Source organism: Sphaeramia orbicularis, chromosome 7, assembly GCF_902148855.1.
Source record: "Sphaeramia orbicularis chromosome 7, fSphaOr1.1, whole genome shotgun sequence".
Taxonomy (NCBI): domain Eukaryota; kingdom Metazoa; phylum Chordata; class Actinopteri; order Kurtiformes; family Apogonidae; genus Sphaeramia; species Sphaeramia orbicularis.
In genome coordinates, this window is record NC_043963.1 from 22491103 (window position 1) to 22518697 (window position 27595).

At 38.3% G+C, this 27595-nt stretch overlaps 2 protein-coding genes across 7 annotated transcripts; one reads left to right on the top strand and one right to left on the bottom strand.

The window, feature by feature from the left end:
* Nucleotides 1–342: 342 nt before the first annotated feature.
* sdf4 (stromal cell derived factor 4) lies at nucleotides 343–7017 on the top strand. Of its 4 annotated transcripts, none has more exons than XM_030138212.1 (7): nucleotides 343–558; nucleotides 1317–1633; nucleotides 2327–2463; nucleotides 2712–2825; nucleotides 2987–3145; nucleotides 4163–4338; nucleotides 5156–7017. In XM_030138212.1, exons 2-7 carry the CDS (start codon nucleotides 1323–1325, stop codon nucleotides 5330–5332), a joined length of 1074 nt encoding a protein of 357 aa, XP_029994072.1. In that variant the 5' UTR covers nucleotides 343–558; nucleotides 1317–1322; the 3' UTR covers nucleotides 5333–7017. The 4 variants fall into 4 exon arrangements, with proteins under 4 accessions (XP_029994072.1, XP_029994076.1, XP_029994073.1 ...); XM_030138216.1 differs by having other exon boundaries at nucleotides 343–549; nucleotides 1314–1633; XM_030138213.1 differs by lacking the exon at nucleotides 343–558 and adding an exon at nucleotides 572–685.
* Nucleotides 7018–8379: 1362 nt separating this feature from the next.
* On the bottom strand, nucleotides 8380–27475 carry hipk1a (homeodomain interacting protein kinase 1a). Of its 3 annotated transcripts, none has more exons than XM_030138210.1 (16): nucleotides 27164–27475; nucleotides 24768–25501; nucleotides 23824–24197; nucleotides 23604–23727; nucleotides 22620–22739; nucleotides 22460–22546; nucleotides 22134–22315; nucleotides 21885–22035; nucleotides 21546–21750; nucleotides 19939–20057; nucleotides 18319–18467; nucleotides 18055–18207; nucleotides 15678–15848; nucleotides 12950–13143; nucleotides 11595–11725; nucleotides 8380–10325 (listed from the first exon to the last, which is right to left on the bottom strand). In XM_030138210.1, exons 1-16 carry the CDS (start codon nucleotides 27189–27191, stop codon nucleotides 9897–9899), a joined length of 3351 nt encoding a protein of 1116 aa, XP_029994070.1. In that variant the 5' UTR covers nucleotides 27192–27475; the 3' UTR covers nucleotides 8380–9896. The 3 variants fall into 3 exon arrangements, with proteins under 3 accessions (XP_029994070.1, XP_029994069.1, XP_029994071.1); XM_030138209.1 differs by having other exon boundaries at nucleotides 18319–18470; XM_030138211.1 differs by having other exon boundaries at nucleotides 10298–10399; nucleotides 18319–18470.
* Nucleotides 27476–27595: the final 120 nt, after the last annotated feature.

A 27595-nucleotide genomic window follows, 5' to 3' on the forward strand; every position in this document is an offset into this window, starting at 1 on the left:
ATTATAAGGTTTTAAAACAGTGCCACCTAGAGCTAGAAGACAAAAATACAACTGATAAACACTTTTCCAATATGGCAGCTTCCTGGTGTTAACAGTACTTCCTGCTTCCGGTGGCATTTCTGTGTGAAACGCAGCAGGTAACGAAATACTGTCAAGTTAGACACTGGAATAAAGGCCGCAGTAGGAAATAGATACAAATTGCGTTTATTAGAATAAAACTGAGAATAATAATGTTATGATAATGTGGTTTTCACACATCTTCCCGAATCATACCTATCCTTTTTAGCGTAAACAAATAAGTATTTTATTTCGAAAGTGCTGACCGGAAGTTAATACCTGTGAATTTACTTAATACAGAGCAAGGCTAGCATCTAGCAAACCACCAGCCCCACTGATAGCGTGAATGAATTAACTGTGACATCAACGGGGACCTTTCAGCCGACCCGTGTGTCTTCCCTGGTGTTGTAGTTTGAGACATCCCACATTTTGAAGTGGGTGTTTTGAGGAAGCCACGTGTACAGGAACTGGGATCTGACAGCTTACTTGGAACCAGTACAGGTTTGTTTGTCTAGGAAGTTTAGCTAACATTTAGCTAGCGGCTACACTGACTGTAACCAGAAACCACTGCCATTTCCTGAGTGAGTTTAACGTCACTACAGTTTGTCTTGTGCCTTGTAAGGGACAGGTTTGTCACTTCTGCGCACTTTGTCCATTTTATTACTTAATTTATATTCTTAATGCTAACGACGTGTGATTGCGTCAAGTAACGCTAATCGCTACATGTTTTATTAGCCTCTCTGTGCTATCTACTGATTAGCATAGTTTTTGTCGTTGCCGTACTTTTATAGTATCCTTAGGTCGAGGTTTATCAGTTTAAGCTTTTTAGCACGTACCATTGAGTCAGTTATTTTAGATAAGTAAATATCGGTAAAGAGAGATAACGTCAGGTTTACTCAGCTATCGTGTAACCTACAGTTAACCTCATCAGATGTTCCGTGATGTCATTTCACTTACCTTCCTATAAAGTTGCGTTGAGTTAAGATCTTAAAATTAACATTCAGTCAGGTTATGTTTTCAGTCGGACTTTCTCGGCTCACCTTGTTGGAAATGTTAATTCTTTTGCCTATGTGTATGGCTTTGTTTAACAAAACACTTTAACTCTGGGATACAGAGATACACAAATAACCACAAGAATTGGGTGTGTGGCAATGACGTGTAATCGAGCCTACGTAAACTAAGTTTGGTTGAGTTTTTTTTTTTTTTTCTTTTTACAGTTCACACTGGAGTCACTCACAAATATTTGATTTTACTTTCAGGCAGCCATGGCAATTTGGAGGAAGATGTGGGCCAGGAATCTCCTGTCTATGTCTTTATTTTTGTACGTCCTTCTCCACACCATTGATGTCCATGCTCGGCCTGCAAATATGTCGGCATCAAAAGATAAAAATCCAACCAACAAGGATGAGAATGAGATTCTTCCTCCAGATCACCTAAATGGAGTAAAGATGGAGTTGGATGGCCACCTGAACAAGGACTTTCATCAGGAAGTCTTTCTTGGAAAAGAGATGGAGGAATTTGAGGAGGATTCAGAGCCAAGAAGAAACAGGAAGAAGCTGATTGAAATCTTTACCAAGTAAGACGCGTATTGCATGTATTTGTGTGTCAACATTCCAGAGCTTCTCAAAGTAATTGTGTATGCAGTGTGTAGCTGCTCATCAGGTTTTATAGGCAATCACAGGAACCTTCTGTGTACCTTCAGGACTGAAAAGTAAAGCTTAGAACAAATAGGATGTACCTTTTATTAGGATAGTGTATCCCTCTATAAGCAGAATTATAATCATATAATCAATAGTTACATAGAAAGATGAAGTGATTTCACAGTAAATGAAATAATGAAAAATCCACCCCTAGTTTACTGGAATCTGATTAAGAGGAAGAATGTTGGGCTGTTTGTATTTTTGTTCGAGGAGTGGCGTAAGGTACCCAACAACAAAGTGAAAAATTAATGGAGAGAGCATGTCAATATTTATGAAAGCTGTTATTGAAAATTAAGGTTATTGCTAAGTAGTGATTTCTGAACTCTTCAAACCTTAGTATTATTAAAATTTGTTTCTTTGAATTATTCAAGGTCTGAAAGCAATAGATTTTTATTTTGGTTGGTTTGACCCTGTGTAAAAAATATAGTGTATTTTTATTTACATACAAGCAGCAAATTAGATGCAAAGCACACAGTATTTGATAGTGTTAGTCTTTAACTTTTGTAATTGATAACATTTATGAAATGACACTGTTGATGTTCAATAAAATTGTATTCATCGTCTTGTAGAGTCGATTTCAACAAGGACAGGAGTGTGAGTGCTAAGGAAATGCAGCGCTGGATTATGGAGAAGACAGAGGAGCACTTTCAGGAGGCCATGAGGGAGAACAAGAACAGTTTTCGTGCTGTTGACCCAGATGGTGATGGTAAGAAAGCATTCAACACTTGTTCCCATCCATGGTAACTTGACACACATGAAGCAGAAAGTCGCAAGCTAATTCAAGTTAGCGCAGTGTCTGTGACTGGACTGTCGAGCAGCCGTCAGAGTTAACAGGGTCTACCTTCTGTGCCTATATATGCCGTTTGTTTTGAAGCTTTTTTTGAACTATGTTGTAGTATTTTGTCTAAACTATGTGTGAAACTTGTGCCTGTATTTGCTTATCTGTATATGTAGGTCATGTGACGTGGGATGAATACAGAGTCAAGTTTCTGGCTAGCAAAGGCTTTAATGAAAAAGAAATTGCTGAGAAAATAAAGAACAATGAAGATCTAAAACTGGATGAAGAAAGTAAGTATGAACTTTTTGAACGTCTTAATCTTCTTCAAGTCATTTGAAGGTGCTGCTGAATCTGAGAATCTGTCCAGCAAATATTTCATTAAATAGTTTGGCTAACAATAGAATTGGCTTTTATTGCTCTATTAATATCTCTCTTTCCCTGATCATTACAGCTCAGGAGGTTCTGGAAAGTCTGAAGGATCGCTGGTTTCAGGCTGATAACCCCCCAGCTGATCAGCTCCTGAATGAGCAGGAGTTCTTGTCTTTCCTGCACCCTGAACATAGCAGAGGGATGCTCAAATACATGGTCAAGGAGATAGTGCGAGACTTAGGTATGCATTACTTACCTAATATCTAAATCATGAGCTGCACAGTTTCAATGTACACTTGATATGATACGCTTCACCGTCCACGTGTCAATATCTGTGCATGCAGAGGTAATTGCTCCTAACCTTGTTTGGTGGCCTAGTTTGGTGCAGATGTATGGAGATATAATGACCTGTCAAGTTCACATGCAAAAAAGCTGGCTTGGTTGGTTTCTCTCGGTTTCTTCCTTCGGCCACATTTTAGTTGTCTGTCAAACACAGTGCAGCAACTTTTGACTTTTACCACAGACACCACAGTAAAGAGAGGCAACTATTTGTTCAGAACATTAATAATTAAATCTGTGTCAAGGAAATTCACCGATTTGTTTCTGAACATATCATACAGAAAGAAAACGGCACTATTATTATTATTAATATTATTAGCATCAATAGTTGTACTCAGTCACAGAATACTACAACCTAATTTGTTCAGCCGTACACTAAACACACTAAATACAGTGTATTATTTTGTCATTAATTGATAACCTAACTTTATTTAACTAAATCATACTAATCATTAATACATATTTAAAAATACTGTTGTGAGACTAAAAACAATATTCTTTTTAATTGCTGTTAAATGCATTTTGGCTCTGGAGGCTCAACTATGTAAGGCTGTGAATTCAGATGGAGTGTCCATTTTTCAGGTTGTAGTTGGTTTTCAACAGTGTCTGTACCAGACCTGGCCCCAAGAATTTTGTACAAAAAAATGTCAGTATTTTTATGATTTTCTTTTAATTAGTACAACAATATATAATAATTATCGAATAAATTTTTCAGTACGTGGACAAATGCCGAACACACTGGTTTGCATGGAATTTTTTCTTGGTTAAGGTTTACGTTCATTCATATAATATAGATCTCTAGTGTTAAATTTAAAGATGTAATATTTTTTTTTTTTTTTTTTTTTAAGTTTGATGATAATGCTTTGTGTAGTCGGTAGGAAAAATAAATTGGATGCTACTTTTCTTGTGTTCCTTGCAGACCAGGATGGTGATAAGAAACTGACACTGTCGGAGTTCATCTCTTTACCTGTGGGCACCGTGGAGAACCAACAGGCTCAGGACATTGATGACGACTGGGTTCGAGAGAGGAGGAAGGAGTTTGAGGACGTCATTGACTCAAATCATGATGGCATCGTAACCATGGAGGAACTGGAGGTTTGTGGGAAGAAGAAAATTTCTGAAACGTGTTTTGTCTGTTACAATATCTTATATAGTGTTTATTATCTTATACTTTTTAGTAGTTGTTTATTCACATATATATTAACATATCATTATATAATTATGCTTAAAATACATAAATTGTTGTATGCTTCAGATTGATTTATTGGAGCTTTATTAATTATTATAAAACACTGATTAATGCCTAATTCTGCTTGAACACTTCTGAAACTATTAGGCTGTTAATGGTCTTCCCCCCCCAGCAACCTCCTAAATACTGCTTACTGATAATAAATACTTGAATAAGTTAATTAGTTATGAGCAAAATCTAGCAATCAACTTAATTTAGAATTATTGGGACACTTATTTTTATTATGTGGTGGAAGGAAGAATGATTTTTCTTGAGGTTTTGCCACCTTAAAAACCACTAATGAGCTAACTATTATATTTATCTGTATTAACTTCCTTACTTCTGATCAAAAAGCAGAAATTATGAGGTTATTGTGGGAAAACTATTAGCTAATGAACTTGGAGTTGTGGACATCCAGAATAATCTTTATGACTAATACAAAGTCAGTATGCCACTAAGGTGAAGGCTAAATCAATCATTGACAGGTCAGTTGTGTTACCTTTAATATAGTGTGTATTCTGTGTCTTGTAAAATATTTGAATATGGTCCACAAGAACTCCTAGCTTATGAGATATTGTAACTTGTTTTACAGTTAATTTCTTTAAACAAGGGGGTCTTTATTTAAATGTGACCACTTTTTATCCTTTTGTTTTCCTTACCACTTTTTTCCCCCACATTGCACAGGAGTACATGGACCCAATGAACGAGTACAACGCTCTGAACGAGGCCAAGCAGATGATCGCTGTCGCCGATGAGAACCAGAATCACAGTTTGGAGCTGGATGAGATCCTCAAGTACAGCGAATACTTCACAGGCAGCAAGCTCATGGATTACGCCAGAAATGTCCACGAGGAGTTCTAAAGATAAATGGCATCCAACCCCAACTCCCCAAACCCCCACCCCTACCCCTGTTGTTGCTCAACGAGGCGGGGCAAATATCCTTCACCTGCTTCACGAACAAGCCTGTCTCACTGACGGAGGAGGACGATTGAATGGTAGGATATTCTCGTGTGCAATTCTGTGTTAAAACACCTAGCCTTAATGGGCTCTTTCACCGCTGACTCCAGATAATACATCCTCTCTGCAGCCCTGGACTGTCGAGCAGCCAGTTACGGTAACATGGTCTGCCTTCTGTATGCCATTTGGACCTTTAATGGATCACATTTGGAGCTTTTTTTTTTTCTTCCATGATTTCAAGGCACTGCAGCATCTAAATTTATTTGTTATACCGTGGATTGTGTGTATATGAGGAATTTTTAGCCTGGGTAGATCTTCCATTCCTGTTGCAGTCGTGTGAGAGAATAGGTTTTTGTGCTGCGGGGTTTGTCGCTTTAGCTGGTCTGTCTGTCTGTCTGTCTGTCTGTCTGTCTACAGTGTAAATATTCATAGGCACAAACCAACACAATTGCCAGAGAAAAGCGGAAAAAAAGTGCAATGCTGCTGAGAAGAACAGCCCCCTTTATTGGTGATGCACAAGCTGTTTCACTTTCACTTCATTCCCCAACTTTAGAAGGCAATTTATCAGTAGAATCATTATGAGTTTACATGACGATAGATATCATCCGTCCTATTACTAAAGACAGGATATAGTCTGCATTATACAAAATACAACATATATCTGTTCACAGCTGCATCCGTAAATAATCACAGCTAAGTGGTCTTTTTTTTTTTTACCATTTAGTGAGAGAATTGTAGTCGCTAAAATGTACAGAGAAGAGACTAATATATTTGAAGAAAATGTCCATTTTTACACCAGACTCTCTGACTGACTGAAGGAAAAGCACAGGCGTCTCTAATAACACTAGTGACAGCTCTGATCTATTAGGGTAAAAATATTAGTCTGGCCTGTGTCTGTTTGATTTTCCACTCTGCAGGCACTCAGACTGTAAGGTTCTCCTTTAGGAAAGTAACTTATTTATTTGAGCTGTGCAAGTGGATCAGCTGCATCCACAAACGTCGTCCCAGGAGACCGGTGTCTGTATCATTTTATTGTTAAACAAAGAATGGACAGGTCACTCCTCATCATAGTCAATAGTCAAGTTTGCCTGAATTCCAAACACACCTTGTTTTTAAATGCATGGTCACACAGTAAAAATACATTCTCGAGTTTCAAGATAAGAATAAATAATACCCTGTGGAGCGTTGGGATGCTACAGTCTCCTCTGTCCTCGATCCGGTCTGAATTGTAAGATAAGATTTATGATAACAGAATGTGACATAGCTTTATAAATGTACTGCAAATTTACTGATGGAAAAATAAATATTTCATATCAATCAAAGATGTACATGTGGTGTTGTATATGGGAAAATTCAGCTTATGTGTTTAACCTATCCTGGTACACAGAGGGAGGCCATGTGGTCTGTTGAGTCCACATTGACCCTGTTACAGAGTGATAGATGCATCAGGGTGAGAAGAGAGGCAGATCAGTGATTACCCATCATGCATAGTGCCTGCAGTACAAGATGGTGTGGGCAGTATTATGATCTGGGGTTGACTCAGTTTGACAGATCTAGGTTCAGTAATGTTGTGTGTCTCAAAAATGATGGAGGTAAATGTTGGGATGTTGTATAATATAAGCTCATTGAAATGACACCAAAGTGAATGTGTGCTTTTACTAAAGCTAAAGGTGGTCCAGTGTAAGAGACGAGTGTAGAATTTTTTTCCAGGCTGTGCATATAATAAGGAACATACACTCCTGATCAAAATCTAAAGACCAGTTGAAAAATTGCAAGAATTATCATTTTGCACTGTTGGATCCTATGAAAGTTCTAAGTAGAGTTTCAAAATGCAAAAAGAAGAAATGGGAGTGAGACCAAAAAAAATTTGAGTAAGCAGTTTATTTCTGATTTAAATCCAACTGAGAACATTTAGAGATGGATGGCGAGGGAAGTTAACAAAAATGGATGTCAGTTCCAGACAGTGGATTCAAAATGACTCTTACTGCGTCCAACCTCAGCAGCGATGGCATGTGGCAAGAGGCCTTGTTTATGCAGCTCAACAATCCAACTATGTTCATAGAGAGAAAGCTTTTCATTAGCCTTTGCCATCAGGAGGTCATGACAGTGTGAATACCTGACAGAAAATTATGGAATGGACCTGATGATATATTTAAGTGGTTCACTCCTTAGGCAAAGTTTAAAAAAAAAAAAGAGCCTTAAGTTTAAAATTTTTAGGAATTTTGAATTGAGATGGCAGATTTTTTTTTTTTTTTTGGTGGTGTGAATGCTCGATGTTGTACAGGGGAAAACGATTGGCAAAAAAAAAAAAAACCTGCTTCTCGCCTATTCCTTTTTTGGTTTTTATGTTTGTTACAATTGTTGTAATGGGTACAATGATTGATTTACAAACCAAAATAAATTCATTCACTCAAAAATAAAACTGAATCCACATTTTTGCGCAGATTTTGGCTTTTGAAGGCTGTGATCGGCTGAGGAACTATTTCAGTTTTCAATAAATTGCCTACTTCAATATTTTTTGTCTCACTCCCATTTCTTCCTTTTGCATTTTGAAACTCAGAACCTTCTTAAGATCCAACAGTGCAAAATGTAAATTCTTGCAAGTTTTCAACTGGTCTGAAAATTTTGATCAGGAGTGTATTTATGCGACAAGATCCAAAGTCATTATTGTAGATAGTTAATTTATCAAGACAGGGGTAGTTGTTGGGGTTGTTGTGTAGCTGTCTACCCAACCCTCCTGAGCAGCCTATAAGATGCGTCACAGCAACATCATTGTGACGCTTCTGACAGCTACAGGAAGTAGCTGAAACTAGTAAAGCAGGTAAACAAACAACTACCCCTATCTTGATAAATGAACAATAATTGTATGAAACTCTACCAAAGATCCAAAGTCTCCCAAAGGTGCTCAGTTGTGTTGAGATATTATAGTCATAGAATAAATACATCCTAAATCCTGTTTTAAGATTTTATTGTATATACGGGTTAAGGTTCATTGTGTGTTCTATGTCATGTAGCACTTCACAACACAGCAGGATTGTAAGAACATCCATCATTTCACTAAACCAATGATTTGTTTAGAAGCAGTTAAATACTAAACATCAATTAATATTTTTCTAAATTATATTTCTCAGATTAGATTATTCAGAAAGTGAATTCAAATGCATTACTGTGAATTTTACAGTTGTCATCTAAATGGCTTTACTTTTACATGACCGTGTGATACCCAATCGGATTTAATGTGCACTTTACTTCACAGACATCACTTCACAAAACAGGAGCTTTGAAAATTTTCCCAATATCATTAAAGTCTTTGTCGTACAAATTACACATAACACTGCAGTGTCCTTCTGCAACACTGAAAATACAGTGGAGCTGCAGTTTACACACTGCCCCTGAATGCTACTCCATGTCAGACACATGCAACCTTAACTTTAAAACTGTAAAAAACAAACCAAAAAAAAAATGACAATGCATTCTGATATCTCACCTTACACTACAATTAAATGTACTGCATCATTCAACATACTAAACGTATAAATATAATTACATAAACGATCAGTAATAAAACAGAACAAACTTGGAAAACATCTGAAGACTTTTCAGAACACAGTGACACATCATTACACAGTACATTACATAAACATACTTTCTCTTAGTTTTTATAGTACACAAAACACACACACTTAATACATTCATAAATGAAATATATTAGTCTAACTTAAGTCTTTTACAATGTGCTGACATTTAGATATAATGTAAGAAAAAGAGATTGGCCTAAATAAGTACGCTAAGGCGATTGTGTACATGTTAATGCAACTTGTAAACAATTATTTCATGATTCTAACAATAATAGTAACAACAATAATAATATAATAATAAGAGAGCAGCATAACAGTGCTAAAGAGTCAAGTTCCAGTTTCTCATCAGCACACACTTGTTAAATAAATCCAAATTTGGGGCATTACACATCAAAAATTAATTAACTGTGCAGTCTGTAAGTTGTAAAATAATTTTCAGATCGATCTGTCCCCTAGTGCCGTGGAACAATGTAAAAACTTTTTCCTCCTGTAAATAAAAATGCACTCTGGTGTTTAAAGATGACAGTATACACTTGAACCTCACGTCTAATGCGCTGGAGTTGAAAGCCAACACAACGACCAGTGGCACAGATCAAACTCCCACAGACTGCACTCACACATGCAACACAAAAAAAAAGTCTGTAGTTTCTAAAAAAAAAAAAAAAAAAGAAAAGCAGATCATGATTAAAATTGAAATGCATTCTGCGATTATTTTATCTAAAATAATCAGAGAAAGTCTTAAAAACAAAGCAGACAACAAAGGGAAGGTAAAAGCCAAGCTGAAAACAAGCCCTGTCGTGTGAACTTGTGCTCCTCTCTAGTCTCGGTCTCCGTTTTGGTCTTCATGCAGAGCTACAGCGCCACCCTCTGTCCCGCTCAGCCGTCAGTCTTTACAGGTATGGATACTGGTTAAGCTTTCGCTGATAAGTAGCACTGGAGCGGTGGAAAGGCTGCCCCCCCAGCTGCGGCGGCTGCTGCTGCTGCTGCTGTTGGTGGTGGTGGTGGTTTCCGTACTGTCCCGGAGCAGACCCCCCCAAGGCCAGGCCGCTGTTCTTCTGGAGCAACGCCAGGGAGGAGTACGCCCCGCTCGCCCTGCTGTGGCGGGATGAGCCCCCCTGCATCTGGTCGACGGCTTGGGACACGGAGGCGAGGGCAGCAGACGCCGGGTAGGCATACAGGTTGGGAGTTGAGCTGAAAATGGTGTTTTCGTGAAGCCGGTAGGATGAGTGGGAGGAGACAGGAGGCGGGTACGTGGGCTGTCGTTTCAGGGAGCTGCTTCCTGTTTGGTCATGGGATGATGACATCACAGTCTGCTGTACCTAAAACAACAGAAAACACTGTCCTAGCTGCAAAATAAGACTCTACGAATTCTTCTGATTTTGGGGGTTATTACTAGGGGTGTGTATTGGCAAGAATCTGACGATACGATACAAATCGCAATACTAGGATCACGACATGATATATCATGATACTGTTAAAAAGGCAATTTTTTTTTTTTTTATGATTATTTCCCTAAAGAATTGAATTACACCAGAAATATGCACAAATACTAAACACATTTTTATTTGATCAGAACAGGATCTAATGCTATATCACCAAACGTTCCTGTGTTCAAACTTAAATTATGTTTTACAGACATTACAGTTTAAGATCCTGCTCAGATGTTCATATTCTATTAGTTCATAACCAGAGATGGGTAGACTAGCCAAAAATTATACTCAAGTAAAAGTACCATTACTTTAGAAAAATATTACTCAAGTACAAGTAAAAAGTAGTCATTCAAATAATTACTCAAGTAAAAGTAAAAAAGCACTTAATGAAAAAATTACTCAAGTATTGAGTACTTCCTGAGTAACATCATATTTATTGTTCTTTTAAATTCAACAATTAATAAATGAAATGTAAAATAAAATATATATGGGAACATTACAGCTAGCTACTAATACACCTGGTAATAATCATTGTTGGTTCCATCACATTAATATCTAGTCTGTTCTTATGGAGGCAGATACTGTGCATGGTTTTCTATTTACTTTTACCAGTTAGCCTACATATCTTTGAACATATTTTCTTTTAACTTCTTCAACTCATGTGAATCATGTGAGTTTTTGGCAGAAGTCTTTCTAACAAAACAAAACAAATGGTTCGTGCTTTAACAAATGACCAAAAATAAAAGTAACGAGCGGAATGTACGTCAGTGTAATGGAGTAGAAGTAGCTTTTCTTCATCATAAATATACTTGAGTAAAAGTAAAAAGTATGTTGTATTAAAAGTACTCTTAAAAGTACAATTTATGTAAAGTTACCTCAGTAAATGTAACAGAGTAAATGTAATGCGTTACTACACACCTCTGTTCATAACTAACATCAGAATATTATTTTTGTGTGATCCCAACAAAGGAACTAATATTATTTAATAAAAGCGTGTTAAATAATAAATATAAACAAAAATGAACCTCCACAATATCTGCATTTGAATAAATACCTAAAAATATTGATGCAGTACTTTTTAATATCGATACAGTATTGTGAAATGAAATATAGTGATATATTGCAGAACCGATATTTTCTTACACCCCTAGTTATTACCTGACTCAGGTTAAGGGGCTGAGATCTGCTGGATGCAGCTCGCTGATGCCGATCGGTGCTGGAATCTCCCAGTCGACTGGACGGCTGCGTTGAACCCTTCTTGGACTTTCCAGAGCCACTTGTAGCTTGATCTACCAGGAAAAACCACAAAACACTGTAAGCACTACAAGAGGATAAAGAGCTGCTACACTGCAAAAATCCAAATTTTACCAAGTGTACTTTTCTCATTTCTAGTCAAAATATCTCATCACACTTAAAATAAGACATAATCACTTAAAGAATAACTTTTCAGTGAGATATAAGAACTTATTTTTAGACACTAGATCTTGAAAATCTTATTTCAAGAAATCTTACCAAGATCATTTTCACTTGTTCCACTGGCAGATTTTTTTTGCTAAATTCCAGATTTTTTTTTGCTTAATTCAAGCAAAAAAAATCTGCCAATGGAACAAGAGAAAAGTATCTTGGTAAGATTTCTTGAAATAAGATTTTCAAGACCTATTGTCTAAAAAAAATTCTTATATCTCACTGAAAAGTTACTCTTTAGGTGATTATGTCTTATTTTAAGTGCGATGAGATATTTTGACTAGAAATGACACAAATATACTTGATAAGATTTAGATTTTTTCCAGTATTAAGATGGAGTATTGGGTGAAATGACCTGTATTACTCTTACAGTCAAGTTATTTATAAACCTGAATCAAAAGTTGGGATGGGAAATGCACAGAAGACGTTATTGTTACTATGATGATTCTTTTTAAAATTTTTTTCCTCTTCTTCTGGTGGGATGGTGATTGTTTTGGAGCCTTTACTTCTTCCTTCTTGTTTTCAGATGTGTAAAAAAAAACCACTAAAACTGTATTTAATACTTCTTTTGTATAACAGACAATTTTTCTTGTTTGTTTTGTTTGTCTTATGCTGATAATTTGCTTCAGGCATTTGCTTTGTTGGTGGTTGTATTGTGTTTTTCATGTCTGAAACAAAACTTTCACTCATTCATTGTTACACATTCTAGGGCAAATTGGTGATCCTCAGCCCATCTTCTCTCCTGAGGGACCAGACCTAACCTGGATGCTGCCTTTGTACCAAATCATGATGATTTTGATTGTACACATCCTGTCTCCAAACTGTCTACCATGAAAAACAAGTCAAAGCAAATTTAGAAATCACTGCTTTCATTGTGTGTTCATTTTCCAAACTGTCCCAAACAGACTGATTTGGGGCTGATGGTAAAATAACCTATAGACCTAGGACCACCATGTGTAGTCAGTATAATTAAATAAAGTCAGTGGGCAATGAGAAAAATTCTAAAATGTGATCAAATCTGTGTTTAAATGTGTATCTGAGTGGAGGACCTGGAGCTGCCGGAGCTTTGTGGGTTGTGCTCTCCCCAGGCTGACTCTTCACAGAGGGCATGACGATGGCCAGAGACTTGGTGGGTTGTGAGGTGCTTTTGGGGCTCAAGGGGCTGCTGGTGGATGAGTCCGAGTCATGGGAGTCATGTACGGTCACACAGCTGATCACATTGGTCCTCTGGCTTGTACCAGAGCTGCACAAGTAAACAAGAGCAGAGTCAACAACTAGAGTTTATTCAGAGATGTTAAAGTACAGGGTGACACAAAAAAACGGGAACTTTTTAACAATCCAATAAAACCAAGAGTGATGGAAGAAAAATATTTTATTCATAGTAATTGAAACCTTAAAACATGCCATTTAAGAAACAATGATGGAATTTTCATTTTTTAAAAATTACAGGGTGACCCAAAAAAACGGGAATTTTTGAAGTGCGTATTGGCAGACATGAGCAAGTGGCAGCACTGCGAGACCGTGACCTTGAGCAAGTAAACACACCCCCATTTTAGTAACCATTGGCGGCTGTGCGAGAATTGTTCGGTAACCGTGTGATCTCAAGATTCGGTAACGTTCCCTGGCCCCCTAGATCGCCAGATTTGTCCGTTTGTGATTTTTTCTTGTGGGGCTATCTCAAGAGTAAAGTGTACACGACTCGACCAAGAACTCTGGATGAGTTAAAACAGAGAATTCAGGATGAAATTCACAGTATCCCAGGTGAGATGTTGCAGCGGTCAATGAGGAATCTCAACAGCAGATTTCAAGAATGCATTCGTACAGGAGGACGCCATCTACAGGAAGTAATTTTCAAAAAATGAAAATTCCATCATTGTTTCTTAAATGGCATGTTTTAAGGTTTCAGTTACTATGAATAAAATATTTTTCTTCCATCACTTTTGGTTTTATTGGATTGTTAAAAAGTTCCCGTTTTTTTGTGTCACCCTGTATAAGCCCAAAGATGTGCAACCCTAACAGTTTAATCCACTTTTAACCCATAAAGACCCAGAGCTACTTTTATGTCACTTCCCAAATGAATTTTTTCTCTATTTTTACTCTTTAAGTGATTTATTGCCATTTAGTCTAATATTATGCTCTATATTTTGTATTTTTTCCAGTGTAAATCAAGTACAGTCATGGAAAAAATTATTAGACTGTCAAAAGTCATCAAAAATAATGGTTATGCAATCAACTAGTAACTCCTGTGTGTATCATGCGACTAAAAGACAGAAAAGAAAACATGGAATGCCTAAAAGCAGTGTTTTTGTCAGTACAATGCCATAGCTATTGATGTAAGAACTGAAGTGATTTTGGTTATTATCAAGAAAACCATGGAAAATGGCTGGAAATCAGCTCTGAAATTAAATTCTTATGAGCTATTGTTGTTGTTATAATTATATTTGTCCAAACAAATGTACCTTGAGTTGTACCAGGCATTAAAATGAACAAGAAATTGAAGAAAACAAAACAAGGGTGGTCTAATAATTTTTTCCGTGACTGTATTTTCCTATATTTAATTTACTGATTATGTAACTGTTTATAAAAGCACAGAGTAAAGTTGAGGGTTATATCAACAACAGGGAAAACTGAGGAAAAAGTGACGTTTTCATTCAAATCTATCATTAACTGAACATAAACCAAGTGTCTCCATCCACTGTCACTGATCAAACTCCATGGGTTTTACTCATGAATCAACGTTATAGAACAGGGGTGTCAAACAAAGGGTCCAGTGCAAAAATTCCACAGTCGAATTGAGCAAAAAAATTTTAGCTTGAATTAAGGAAAAAATCTTGAATTAAGCCAAAAAAAAAATCTTCAGTTAAGTAAAAAAATCTTCAATTAAACCCAAAAAAAATCTTCAAGTAAAAAAATCTTCAATTAAACCAAAAAAAAGTCATATTTAGCAAAAAATTTTGAATTAAGCAAAAAAAAATCTTCAAGTAAAAAAAAAAATCTTGAATTAAGCAAAAAAAAATCTTCAATTAAGTAAAAAACATCTTGAATTAAGCCCAAAAAAATCTAGAATTAACAACTTAAATTTTCTTTCTTTGTTTTAGTGCAAAAAATACCATTAAATTATGAAAATATTTACATTTACATTTACAAACTACCCTGTAACACTAAAATGTGAATAACCTGAACAAATATGAACAACCTGAAATGTCTAAACAAAATCAAGCACAATTTTAACAATTTTTCTGCCTGTTACTAAGTGTTTAGTGTCTTTGTAGATCTGATCCATAATGCACATGAAGAAATAATAAGTTCAGGAATAATATTGTTAAAATTTTAATTTAAATTTCAGTTTTTTCAGGGTTTTTTTTTTTTTTGATAGTTTATAAAAGTAAGTATTCTCATAATTTAATGGGGTTTTTTACACTAAAACAAAGACAAAAAATTGGAGTTTTTATTATTTATAGGTTATTATGTAATTATTTTACTGGTCCGGCCCACTTCAGATCAAATTTAGTTGAATATGGCCCCTGAACTAAAATGAGTTTGACACCCCTATTATAGAAGATGACGGTGTTTCTCTGAACATCCAAATGGGTCATATCTGATGACCCCGAAAAGATGACAAACTGTATTTTACAACAATTATTTACATGGTTTGATAGGATTAGTGGGTCAACAGGTATTAAACATTTTAGATCAGTAGATGATTTTAGTCGATGGTGGATGTTTGGGTCTTAATGGGTTAATTCATGCTCATAACTAGACTGGATGTGAGCTCACCAGGCGGCGGGGTACTTCCTGTCGTCCTCGTCTTCTGAGTCACTGTGGATGGTGATGATGCTGACGGCAGGACTCGGTGTGTCAGAGATGACGATCGGCTGAGACTGGTCACCGGCGACTGTAGACGTGTTGTGGACCACAGTGGCGGCCGAATGCACTGACGACACAGGCCTGGGGGAGGAGGAAAGACGTTCACTGACGGCTTAGGAGCAAATGCAAAATCTGTTTTAATATTTGCAATCAACTCACAGAAATACTGCTATCAACATTTGCTACAGATATAATAAGTGATTTGATTGTGTCACGGTGAATCAGAGTTTCTTAGTGATAGACCTGCTACTTTTTAATGTCGGGTTGATGGTGGAGATACAAAATCCAGCACTTTTCTAATAAACAATGGAGTTCACTTTCCTTATAGATACAGTCACGGAAAAAAATATTAGACCATCAAAAGCAATCAAAAAAAGTGGGTATGCAATCAAGTACTAACTCCTGTGTGTATCATGTGACTAAAACAGACAGAAAAGAAACTATGGAATGCCTAAAAGCACTGTTTTTGTCAGTATAATGTCATAGCTATTGATGTAAGAACTGAAGTGATTTTAGTTATTATCTAGAAAACCATGGAAAATGGATAGATATCAGCTCCGAAATTAAACTCTTATGAGCTATTTTTGTTGTTATCATTATGTTTGTCCAAACAAATGTACCTTTAGTTGTACCAGGCATTAAAATGAACAAGAAATCGAAGAAAATTGAAGAAAACAGGGGTAGTCTAATTATTTTTTCCGTGACTGTAGCCAATAAATGTGCTTTAGATAGGGATAGGAAAATGTCAGACTGAAACACTGATTACATTAGTCCTTCCTAATCACATCTCTGTATTAAACAGAGCCCAGGAATCTTTCCAGAACCTTAATCAAAATGCAAAATTAATCATGATTTATTAATGCTATTGTCACAATCAAGATCTGATTTGTCTTGTCAAGATGTTGTCTGTGAAGAACTTACTTTTAAGTGGAAATCTCATCAATTAACAACCTTTAATTATTTAATAAACATAAATCAGGCAGTTTTATATTTACTACAAAATGTACTTGCCTTTTCATTCAATTACAGCCTCATTTGTGTTTAGATGTATTCAGAGTAATCTGATTGCCTGTTTCATTTCTATGCATTCTTTTTTGCAGCTTTTACTGCTATTGAATGATAATTGTAGATATCTATTCATTCAGTCATTCATTTTCTGAACCCGCTTTATCCTCACTAGGGTTGCAGGGGTCGCTGGAGCCTATCCCAGCTACTTATGGGTGAAGGCGGGGTACATCCTGGACGTGTCACCAGTTCATCACAGGGCTGACATATAGAGACAAACAATCACTCACATTCACACCTATGGGCAATTTGAAAACCTGGTAAAGAAGTTAAAGCTTAAACTGGGCTTTTACTTTTGAAATAAGTTGTGTTTTTCTTTTGATGTAAAAAAGCGCCTTGTCACTGCCACTTTTTTATCGGTGTTAGACTATGGAGATGTGCTTTATATGAATGCATCATCCAAATATCTTCAGATGGTTGACACAGTTTATCATGCTGCTCTGAGGTTTATTACTAATTCTAAAGCCAGGACATCATTGTGAGTTGTACTCCAGAGTGGGTTGGCCTGCCCTGTCCACTAGGAGGCTGGGACACTGGTACACTTTTATTTACAAGGCCATACTTGGGCTACTGACTCCCTACATCTGCAGTTTAATAACAAGAAGAAATATTGAATCTTATTGTCTGAGATCAAACGAGCATTTGTTCCTCTTTGTGCCGTACAGAGCTGGGTAAAAGGGCATTTGTGTACTCTGCTCCTTGCTCATGGAATATGCTGCTAAGAGACTGGAAACTGACTGAATTGATCTCTCTGAATGCTTTTAAATCCAAACTCAGAGTGTTAGAGAATATCTCAATGACTTGCATGTGTTTTACATAGGTTGACTGGTCCTGTAAATTACTGTATGTTGTCACTGTATAATGTAACTGTATGTTGTAACTATGTGTTGTGCTGCGTCTTGGCCAGGACTCCCTTGGAAAAGAGGTTCTTAATCTCAATGGGATTTTCTTCCTGGTTAAATAAAGGTTAAATAAATAAAATAAAATGAAAAATTTAGATTAACCGATTAGCCTGTCAGTGCATATCTTTGGATGGTGGGAGGAAGACAGAGTACCCAGAGAGAACCCACGCCGACACAAGGAGAACATGCAAACTCCACACAGAAAGGTCCCACCCCCATCGACTGGTGTTGGAATCCAACCCAGGACCTTCTTGCTGTGAGGCACTGCACCAACGTGTCGCCGTAATTGTAGATAATTTGTAGATTTTCAGAGCGGTTACCTGGCTCTGCTCTCAGCGTGTCGAGCCTTTGACCTCTTGCCCTGTTGGGACCTGCTGTGAGCGGCCCCTGAGTTGTGGCTTTGAGAGGCAGCGTGACGACCGACACCAGAGTCCTGCTGACCGACGCCGTCACACTGGCTGCCATGACGACCCCTGCGGAGAAACAGAACAACGGGTATCACCTCCGGTTGCTGATATTTAGTAAACTACCCATAACAGTTCACTTTCAGAATGACTGGTCTTGAAGGCAGTATGGGGTCCCACCTCCAGCCGGGGGCCTGCTGACTGTCAGATATAGGGGCTCCCATGGGTGAGTCAGGTACTACAGCCTGTCCAGGATTATGGATGGCCATGCCTGGCATCTGCTGCCATGTGGACGGGATGAGGATCTGCTGTGTGCCTGCTGGCCAGCCCTGCTGTATCCACACAAACACATAAAAATAAAAAAAACTGCAAAATATATGCGGTCAAACTATTTTTCCACTTTTTTTTTTTTACCACAGCGGAAAAAAGTTGAAAATATTTTCTCAGAGAATGAAATTATGCGCATGCAGCCTGTAGGCACAGACAAAGTGTTTTCCATCTGTCATAAAGCGAGACAGCATGCTCCCCAAAGACCCACTTGTATCTCAGATGTGACATTAATTCTAAACTTTCACATCTTGACAGCTAAATGTCAGATGTTAGATGATGTGTTGTGGCTTCCATCTGCATCGTCAGCCTTCCTGTGCAGACGGAGCTGTAATAGTTCCTGCCAAAGTGACCTGACAATTAGTCAATACTTTGTGAGTCAGAGAGAGCCAAAACAAACTCACAGAACGACAAACAGAAACATATTCCACTTAAGCTGTCTCTGCTGTACGCATGCTTAACAGCTCTGAGCAAACAGAGAGCATCCAGAAATAAGTCAGCGAACCTAAAAATGAAAGCGATCTGTTAGTCTGAATTAAAGACGATGAAGACAAATAAAGGCCTCGCTGGCAGAATTTTATTGCTTTTTGAAAGATGATACTAGCTGAGGTATCGAGTATCAAAAATGTTACAAGTATAGCAGTGCAGCCTGTGTAATCCTACCCTTTACAGTATATTTATGAACATATTGATATTCTACAATCTGTGCATGATTTAAATGTGACTCCAGGGAGTTCTTAACAGATAATTAAACACTAAACTGACAAGATGTTGACTTTTGATTGACTATAAAAATACCTTTAAGGACAAATATTACACTGTTAGAGACAATAAAATTAATCAGGTAAAAGAACATAAGACTGTAAATTTTAAATACGATGAAAAATATAAACCCTGTGTACACTTCTGCAACAACAAGGAGTTATGTAGGCTTTGTCTTTCTTTGAGGCCGCAAGCAAATAAAGCACAATCCGGACTGGTGAGTTTCACATGCCTCCCATGCTCTGCAGTGTTGATATACACATGGCAGGAGGAAGAAGTTAGAAAGAAAGAGGGAAAACTATTTCAACCATAGTTTTAGTTGAGAAGATGGTGCTTTACCAGCATGGAGAGATTGTGATCCAGTAAACCCCCCGGGCTTCCAACCCTACAGCCAACCGGCAGGCGTACTGAGCCCACATGGGGCAGTCTTGCTACTGGGGCATAAAGGCTGCCTAACATCAGCGGGTTGAAGGAGGCCTGGTGAGGAGGGGGCGAAGGGAGGGTGGAGGGAGTGGAGGTTTAAAGATGACAAACACACTCTGAAAAGAGCTGCGTCATACTTTGCTCAACTACTTTCCACAGGAGAGGTAGGTTAAAAAAACAAACAAACAAAAAAAAAACAAAGAGGTGGGATAGGAACATGTGTTTGGCATGGGCATGCAACCCCCCACCCCACCCCCACCCACAGAGCGGTCAAACAGTGGGTCCTACCTGTGCCAACATGCCCGGCTGAATGTGAAGAGGCTGGGACGACTGGTTTTGAGGGACTAAGGGCACTGAGTTATCCATCCTCACAGGGTAACCAGAAGGTTTATTGGATGTTTGAAGACCTGTAAAGGAAAAGAAAATACTCCATCTGCTGTACAGGGAACCAATGGGCTGTGTAATAAACATATGTATAGAGTGAAAATGGAAAAACATTTGTTGTTTAATGGTATACACATTTATAGACCTGGGTCCTAAACAATTATACTTTTACAGGAACCACAAATACTTTAGATTCTAACAAGTATTGAAAAACAGTCTTGTCCATTGATGCCAATGATGACAAAAGTGAAGAAAAATTTAAACTAGAAGCACTCGGAGAGCGCAGACCTCCACCAAGGCTGATCAGTGCCCCCCCCCCCCCCCCCCCCCCCGTGGGCCCCCCCACCCCCGATCACCACCAACATTTAATCATTTCTTCCTTATCCCATTTCCAACAAACCCTGAAAATTTCATCCAAATCTGTCCATAACTTTTTGAGTTATGTTGCACACTAATGATCAGTGGCCCCCCCCCGTGGGCCCCCCACCCCCGATCACCACCAAAATTTAATCATTTCTTCCTCATCCCATTTCCAACAAACCTTGAAAATTTCATCCAAATCTGTCCATAACTTTTTGAGTTATGTTGCACACTAACGGACAGACAAACAAACAAACAAACAAACAAACAAACCCTGGCAAAAACATAACCTCCTTGGCGGAGGTAATGAGCTGAAAAATTCAACTAAATATTTGTATCATAATGCATACTGTAATTCTTTTTGTTAAAAACAGAAAATTAGTATTGACAAAATTGTAATTGGTACCAATTTCAATGTATCAATGTCTGTACTGGTATCAACATTTCTGAATGATAAACTGACCTGATGTGTTACAACTTACATTCTTTATTGCAACATTTTTTTGTAAAACACTTCCTTGTATTTATTTTGTGAGTTGTTTTTCTTTTTGCCTTGAAACTTTTCCATGTCTACTTTTATTTCACACTCCACTATTCAGATAAAGCCTGTTTTCATTCTTGTTTACTGCTACAATACAAGAGTAGTAGAGATGTTGATTTAAGATTTTTAACTATTTTCTATTCTATATTTTATGAAATCAAACCTCAAAAAAGTTTATTTACCCTCTTACATTTTATGTAATAATACATACATTTATCTTTAGGCTTAACTGATTATTCACTCAATTCACTTATTCACTCACTGTTATAATTAAAGAAAAACAATGAATAATGAAATGAAAATATGCATAAGTACCTTTTATGTTGAGTATGTAATTATAATATAGTAAGAAATGTTTTTTTTCTTCAGGCCATTTTCAGTATTCCAAGAATTTACAGAAAATGTGCTGTATTTTGATATGTACTGTTATATCACACAGCTCTAGGAAGCTCCTTTAATTGTTGTGCTTTTAGAAAAAATGTTCTCATGCTTTACAAAACAAAACAATGTATTCACATTATCATTTACATTTCTGGAGATGCTATACATTTTATAAAGTAGGTGTGACATTTTTTATGCATCTCTGAAGACTAAACCAGTGCATTCTCACCTTGGATGGTGGGTGGGCAGACGATGAGAGTTTGCTGGAAGGGTTCGGTCTGGGTGCAGAGCTGGGTGGGTCTGGTCTGCAGAGGCACACCCTGCTGTGTCAGCCCGGGGATGTTAATAGTCGCCTGCTGGTAGAGGCCGGGCTGGTAGTTGAGTAATGGGACGTTACTGCTTAGGGACAGGGACTGGCCCCCGGTAGAAGCCATCTGGAACATTTAGAAAAGTTCATATGACAAAGCTGTTCATGTAACCTGCTAGTTCACACTGGATTAATATGAGAAAAAGCTTTAACAGATTAAAATAACCATGAATATGATTTGTGTAAGGATGGCGTTCTCACCTGATTGTGCTGGTTTAGTTGGCTACTGAAGGTGACAGTGAGGTTGGTGGCTGCACTTGGTGTATTGTTACTAGCGAACATGTTTTTTCCATTTTCAAAGGCGCTGCATCGACGCTTGCATATGTCCATATTTTGGAAGCAGGACTTCACACTGGAAAAAAAAACAACAAAAAAACAAAAAAACAAGCACAGATGAACAAAACCTGGAATGCAAACTCATGAGCAGATGATTAACTGACGTCTACTCACTGTGAGCTGTGAGGGAAGTGCAGCAGGTGTGTCATGGTAACAAAGGGGTGGTTGAGTGTCTTCATGGGTGTGATCCGTTTATCTGCATCTAGTGTCAGCATCTTCTTCAGCAGGTCTATGAACTCCCGTCTGTCAGCTTTTTCCGCCAAGATGTCAGTGCCCTCCAGGTTTGTCATGTTCACCTGCAAAGGCAACACGAAGCAGTAAATCTGTTTGAATGTATGAAAGGTCCTGTTCAGGGTTTTGTGATGAACTAACTGATTCTATTACATTGCATCTCTAGAGGGGAGTTGTCTTTTAAAAGCCCCGACGACAATAGCGCTCACCTGCATCATATCGTCTAGACAGTTAAAAATGTATTTTCGTGCCTCCTTTGACTTAATCCCCATTTCTGCTTCGTGCTCTGCCGGTGTCTGTGGAAAAATGAAAACATCTCACAATATGCTCATATCAAATTGTCCATTTATTGACAGTGGTGTCCCTTACTTTAAGTCTCCAGAGGGGGTAGCTGGAGTCGGGGCCTCTGTTGAAAAAGCGGCTGGTCTTTGTCCCTGCACTCAGCAGATACTCTGCAGGAAGACCCTGGGTCTGGGAAATGTAACGAATCTGAGAGAGATAAATGCCGTACAAACTGTCAGGTCCAAGGATGAAACAAAATTACTGCATGTTTTGCTCTTTATCAGCTCACACACTTGAATTTTAAACAGTGGCTGAATGTACCAATATTTAACAGGTACAATGTGTGGTGAAGGATTGTCAACTGCCAAACTGATGCAATGCAAACAATATAGTTAATTATTCAACTGTCCAAAGCCAAATCATGCTTTAAAATTGCATGAATTACATAAGAAATGGATACAAATTAAAAACAACTTAAACTGAAATTGAGCTAACACCATTCTTTTGGTATCCTTAGTCACAAAGAGGACACAAAGGAGATTAATTTGATGGTGAAATGCACCCATTGCAGAAGCTATCCTACCTTCTATATATTCAGAATAGACAGGTTATGAATAAATCAGGGCTGGTTTATAATAAACAGGATTCAGGGGAGTTGTAAGGTAAATGCTTTGGGCAGTAGACTGTATGGTATGTTAACAGTAGTAAAAAATAACAGAATTGCTTTAATTTGTGCTACAGCTGACAGACATTTACACATCACTTGGATTTTTTTTGTTTTGTTTTACTGTAAAGAGGCTTGTAGTGTTTTGTTTTGTTTTTTATATATGAGGCAGGGTTTGTTTGTCTAGAATATGATCCAGCACAGTCCTAAGTAATTTTATTTAATTTAAAATCATATCCCACTTAAATTTACTGAACAATTATATATTTAGTGATACACAATTTTGGCCATTTGACAACTGTTTAATATGATTCATGATATGATTATTGTTTATTAATTAAAAAAAACCAAAAAAAAAAAAAAACACGCCTTAACCTTTAAGTATGTTTGAGAGTGGTAGACCTGACCTGATCATATTCTGAGGCACCAGGATAGAGCGGCCATCCCAAGAACAGTTCAGCAATAACACATCCCAAAGACCACATGTCAATGGCTTCACAGAAAGGAAGGCCTAGAATGATCTCTGGAGCTCTGCAAGGACATTAAAATGAACAGATGTCAACATTACAGCAGACTTTTAAGAAACTCAGCGAACAGTGAACTGATTCTCCAGGCGAACTCACTCACCTGTAATAGCGTGACTGCAGATAGGTGGAGCAAACAGCTTTGGACACATGGCTAGCAGAACCGAAGTCAATGACTTTTACTCTGTAGGGCTGCCTTAAAGGGTCAACCAACATAATGTTTTCTGGTTTCAGGTCAGCGTGGATCAGACCCAGGCTTTTCAGCTTCATCAGCGCAGTGGCCACCTGCTGCAGAATAGGCCGAATACACTTCAGAAGCAGAGGGCTGAACTTGCTGTGCTTCAAGAAGTCATAAAGGTTCTGCTCCAGCATCTCAAACACAAGGCACGTGTGGTTCTTGTGCTGGAAACACTCATATGAGCGGACAAAGTTGAACTCGTCCGCATTCTCTGTGCTCAGCCTGCTAAGGATACTCACCTGCAAAAGGAATGGAAGACAAATGTATTAGCATGGTGAAGGGTTGTCACTGTATGACAACAATCTATTAGTTACAATGAAATAAAATGCATACGAGGAGAACAGAAGGTTCATTTGGTTGACCAAACACTTCCTTTTGATGAAAACTTGAAGCTACTTTTTAAAATGGAAGTATATGTCAATAGGTCCCTCTTGAAAATAAATAAAAGAAATGTATACGTCAGGGGTGGCCAACCCTGGTCCTGGAAAGCCACTATCCTGCATGTTTTAGATGTTTCCCTCTTCCAGCACACCTGACGGTCGTTATTAGACTTCTGCAGAGCTTGATGATAGGCCTATCATTTGAATCAGGTGTGTTGGAAGAACGATACATCTAAAACATGCAGGATAGTGGCTCTCCAAGACCAGGGTTGGCCACTGCTGGTATATGTTGTATTTGAACAGAAGAAATTAGGAGCAATAATAGTAATAATAATAATAACAAAAAGAAGAAGAAAAAGAAGAAGAAGAAGTTTATTTATTTTTTGCCATATTTTATCTAATGTTATTCTTTTCACATAACACACTCACTTCTATTTGGCCTTGCCGTGCATATGAGGGGTGGTTCTTCAGTATTTTAATTGCCACTATCTCATTTGTGCCCCGTTTCCAGCATTTTGCCACCTGGCCAAAAGTCCCACGTCCCAGGAACTCGAGTACTTCATAACTGTTGGACATGGAGCACAGAATCTCATGCTGCACCAGCTGGTAGTCGCCCTCACTGTGGGAGTTGCTGCTCTTCGTGGTAGAAGTGGAATGTGCTATCGACTGAGCTGTGGTGGTTCCTCCGCCACCACCTGTGCGGTTGGAGACTACAGGGGCTGAGAGCTCCTCCAGGATCTGGACGCTGTCGCTGCTGTCCACCTCCTCGCTCTTCCGCTTTAAGCTGTACTGCTTATGGTAGAGGTCGCACGGCTGCGAGGAGGACTCTGCATCCTTGACGCGACGGCTGGAAGAGGAGGAAGAGGAAGAGGACGAGGGAGGTCCGCGAAGGCTACCTGTGCTGTCTGCCGCCCGTACCACCGTCTGCTCCCTGGAACCCGCTGTCTGAGGGTGCACCTGGTTGGAGTTGTACACCGGGTTGAAGTTGGAGGCTGAAGTGGAGGGTGCAGCACCCTGTGTGGGGCTCTGTTGGTAGTAACCATTGTCCCCCAGCTGGTTGGACACGTCCCAGGCAGGGTTCTCTACTTTGAGCCTCTTTGAACGAGAGTAGGCACTGGAGGACACCGAGGGAGAGGAGAACACCTGGAGCTGGGAGGCCATGTCTGGAGAAGAAGATCAGAATCTTAAAAGAAACATTTTAAATATTCATAGACGCAGCAAAAGAGAGGCTACAGCTTTGTTAGAGTAATTCTCATAACATGTCCAATAGACTACAAGAACTAAACTGTGTGTAATGATTTCATATAAAATGCATTTAATTATCACTTCTTGCAAACAAAAATCATTAATAAAATAGTAGGTACCATCAACATCTGGATACACAAAACAGTTAACTTCCAGCTCAAAATCTGAAAAAATGAGATCACTTTTTGACAAATTAAACTAAATAGCTACATATATTTAAAAACAAACTTTAACAGAAATGTATGACTTTTTACCATCTATACACACTGTTCCTGTATTTAAAAAAATACACATACCTATAGTCAATATAGGCATAGTATTATAGGGCTTTTTTCTACCATTACTGATGCATATATTGCATGCAAGTCATGGACTATCAGACAGAAAACAATCCAAGAATGCAACTTATAAATTAATTCACACAGTAGTGATTTCTGCAGCAATAGCAGAGTAATTAAACAGTTCAAGTTTGTTATTAGCTGTTTGACATCAAATATTTATGGATAGTGGAGGATTTTTGAAGAAAATATGCTGTTGATTTTTTTTTTTTTTTTTTAAATAAAAAGTTCAAGGTAAGGGAGAATGTTGTGTGACAGCCTTAGTTATGTGAAAAGGACAAAATACAAAGAACACTGTGGATCAGCATTTGACCTACAGTAGATTTCTAGTGGGAGTATCATGTGCTGTTGTATCTCTTGCTGCACTAGAAATGCAAAGTATCTGAACACAAATGGAAAATTTGCAGAGACCTGTAATGACGCATATATAGTTATGGTTTCTTTTATTTTGCAATGCTTTAATCTGATCCCACTGTGCATTGAATGACAAAGTAGTTTCATAGTAAAGTGCATATTCTACAATTGAGTCCCTTTTGAGTAAATTATGAAGTGTTATGGTGGTTGAAGTGCAAATTGCATCATGTGTTAGACTAATAGATGTGTGCAGGTGTGTTTTTGCTTTTGCACCAAGAGCTTTGAAAGAGTGCACAGTTGTGAAAACAACAGAATGCAAAACCCTTTATTGCAGATATAAGATAGACTGATGCTAAAAGAACTACTGCAGCCTGCTTTGACTTTATAGCTGAGTAACATGCAAGGTAACAAATATAGAGCAGTTGGATGCGTAGTAGTGGGATGGAGGTAGGAGAGGACAGCATCTGCTTTTGCAACACAAGTCTTCCAATGCTTTATTTTCCAATAGCACATCGATTCTTGCACCTCTCTCCACCAATCTAATTATTGCTATAGCGCCTACACTGTAATAGGAAACCAGGGATGCAGTTAATACTACAGTATATCCACCAAGTGCAAACATGCCTGAAGAGTTTTGTGATTGTTGAAGCCTGATCACACGCACACAGTGAATTATGCATACACTGAGGTAGATCCTTTATAACCAGATGTGAAATGCAGCTTCTGACATGAGCCACAGCTGCATGTCTACCTGCAGCAGACATTATAGAATCTGATTTTTTTTTTTTTTTTTTTTTCTCTTCTTTCCTTTCAAATGCCTGATCATGCAACACCTCTTCAACTGCCTCACAGTTCATCTGAGCTTTAACAGGTCAATAAAAACCATACCTGCACTACACCGTCGCCAGTCGGACATTCAGGGCCTCCTCATCTGTGCTGCTGCTGCTGCTGCTGCTGCTGCTGATCATCAGCTGAGCGGCGCGCGCTGGTGACGGCTAAGCTCACAGCTAGCTTGGCACGAGCAATTTGCTCATATCTGACTCCAATCCTTAGTCACATCGCGTGTTCAGCCACCTCAATGTGCATAATTTCTTGCCTAAATGTCAGATGTCAGCATATCGGGCACTGTCACCTAGACAGAGCACCCTCATCATTGGCTGCTGGACGTACTTCCTACCGTAAGGACGTAACGGAGAGACGTGACTGACGTTTGGCTCCGGCTGCAGTGTAGTGATGTCACCAAAGATCGTCTATACGCCACACGCTCACTCATGTAACCCTTTTAAATGTGAATAAAAACATCAGCAGCTGCCACACAAG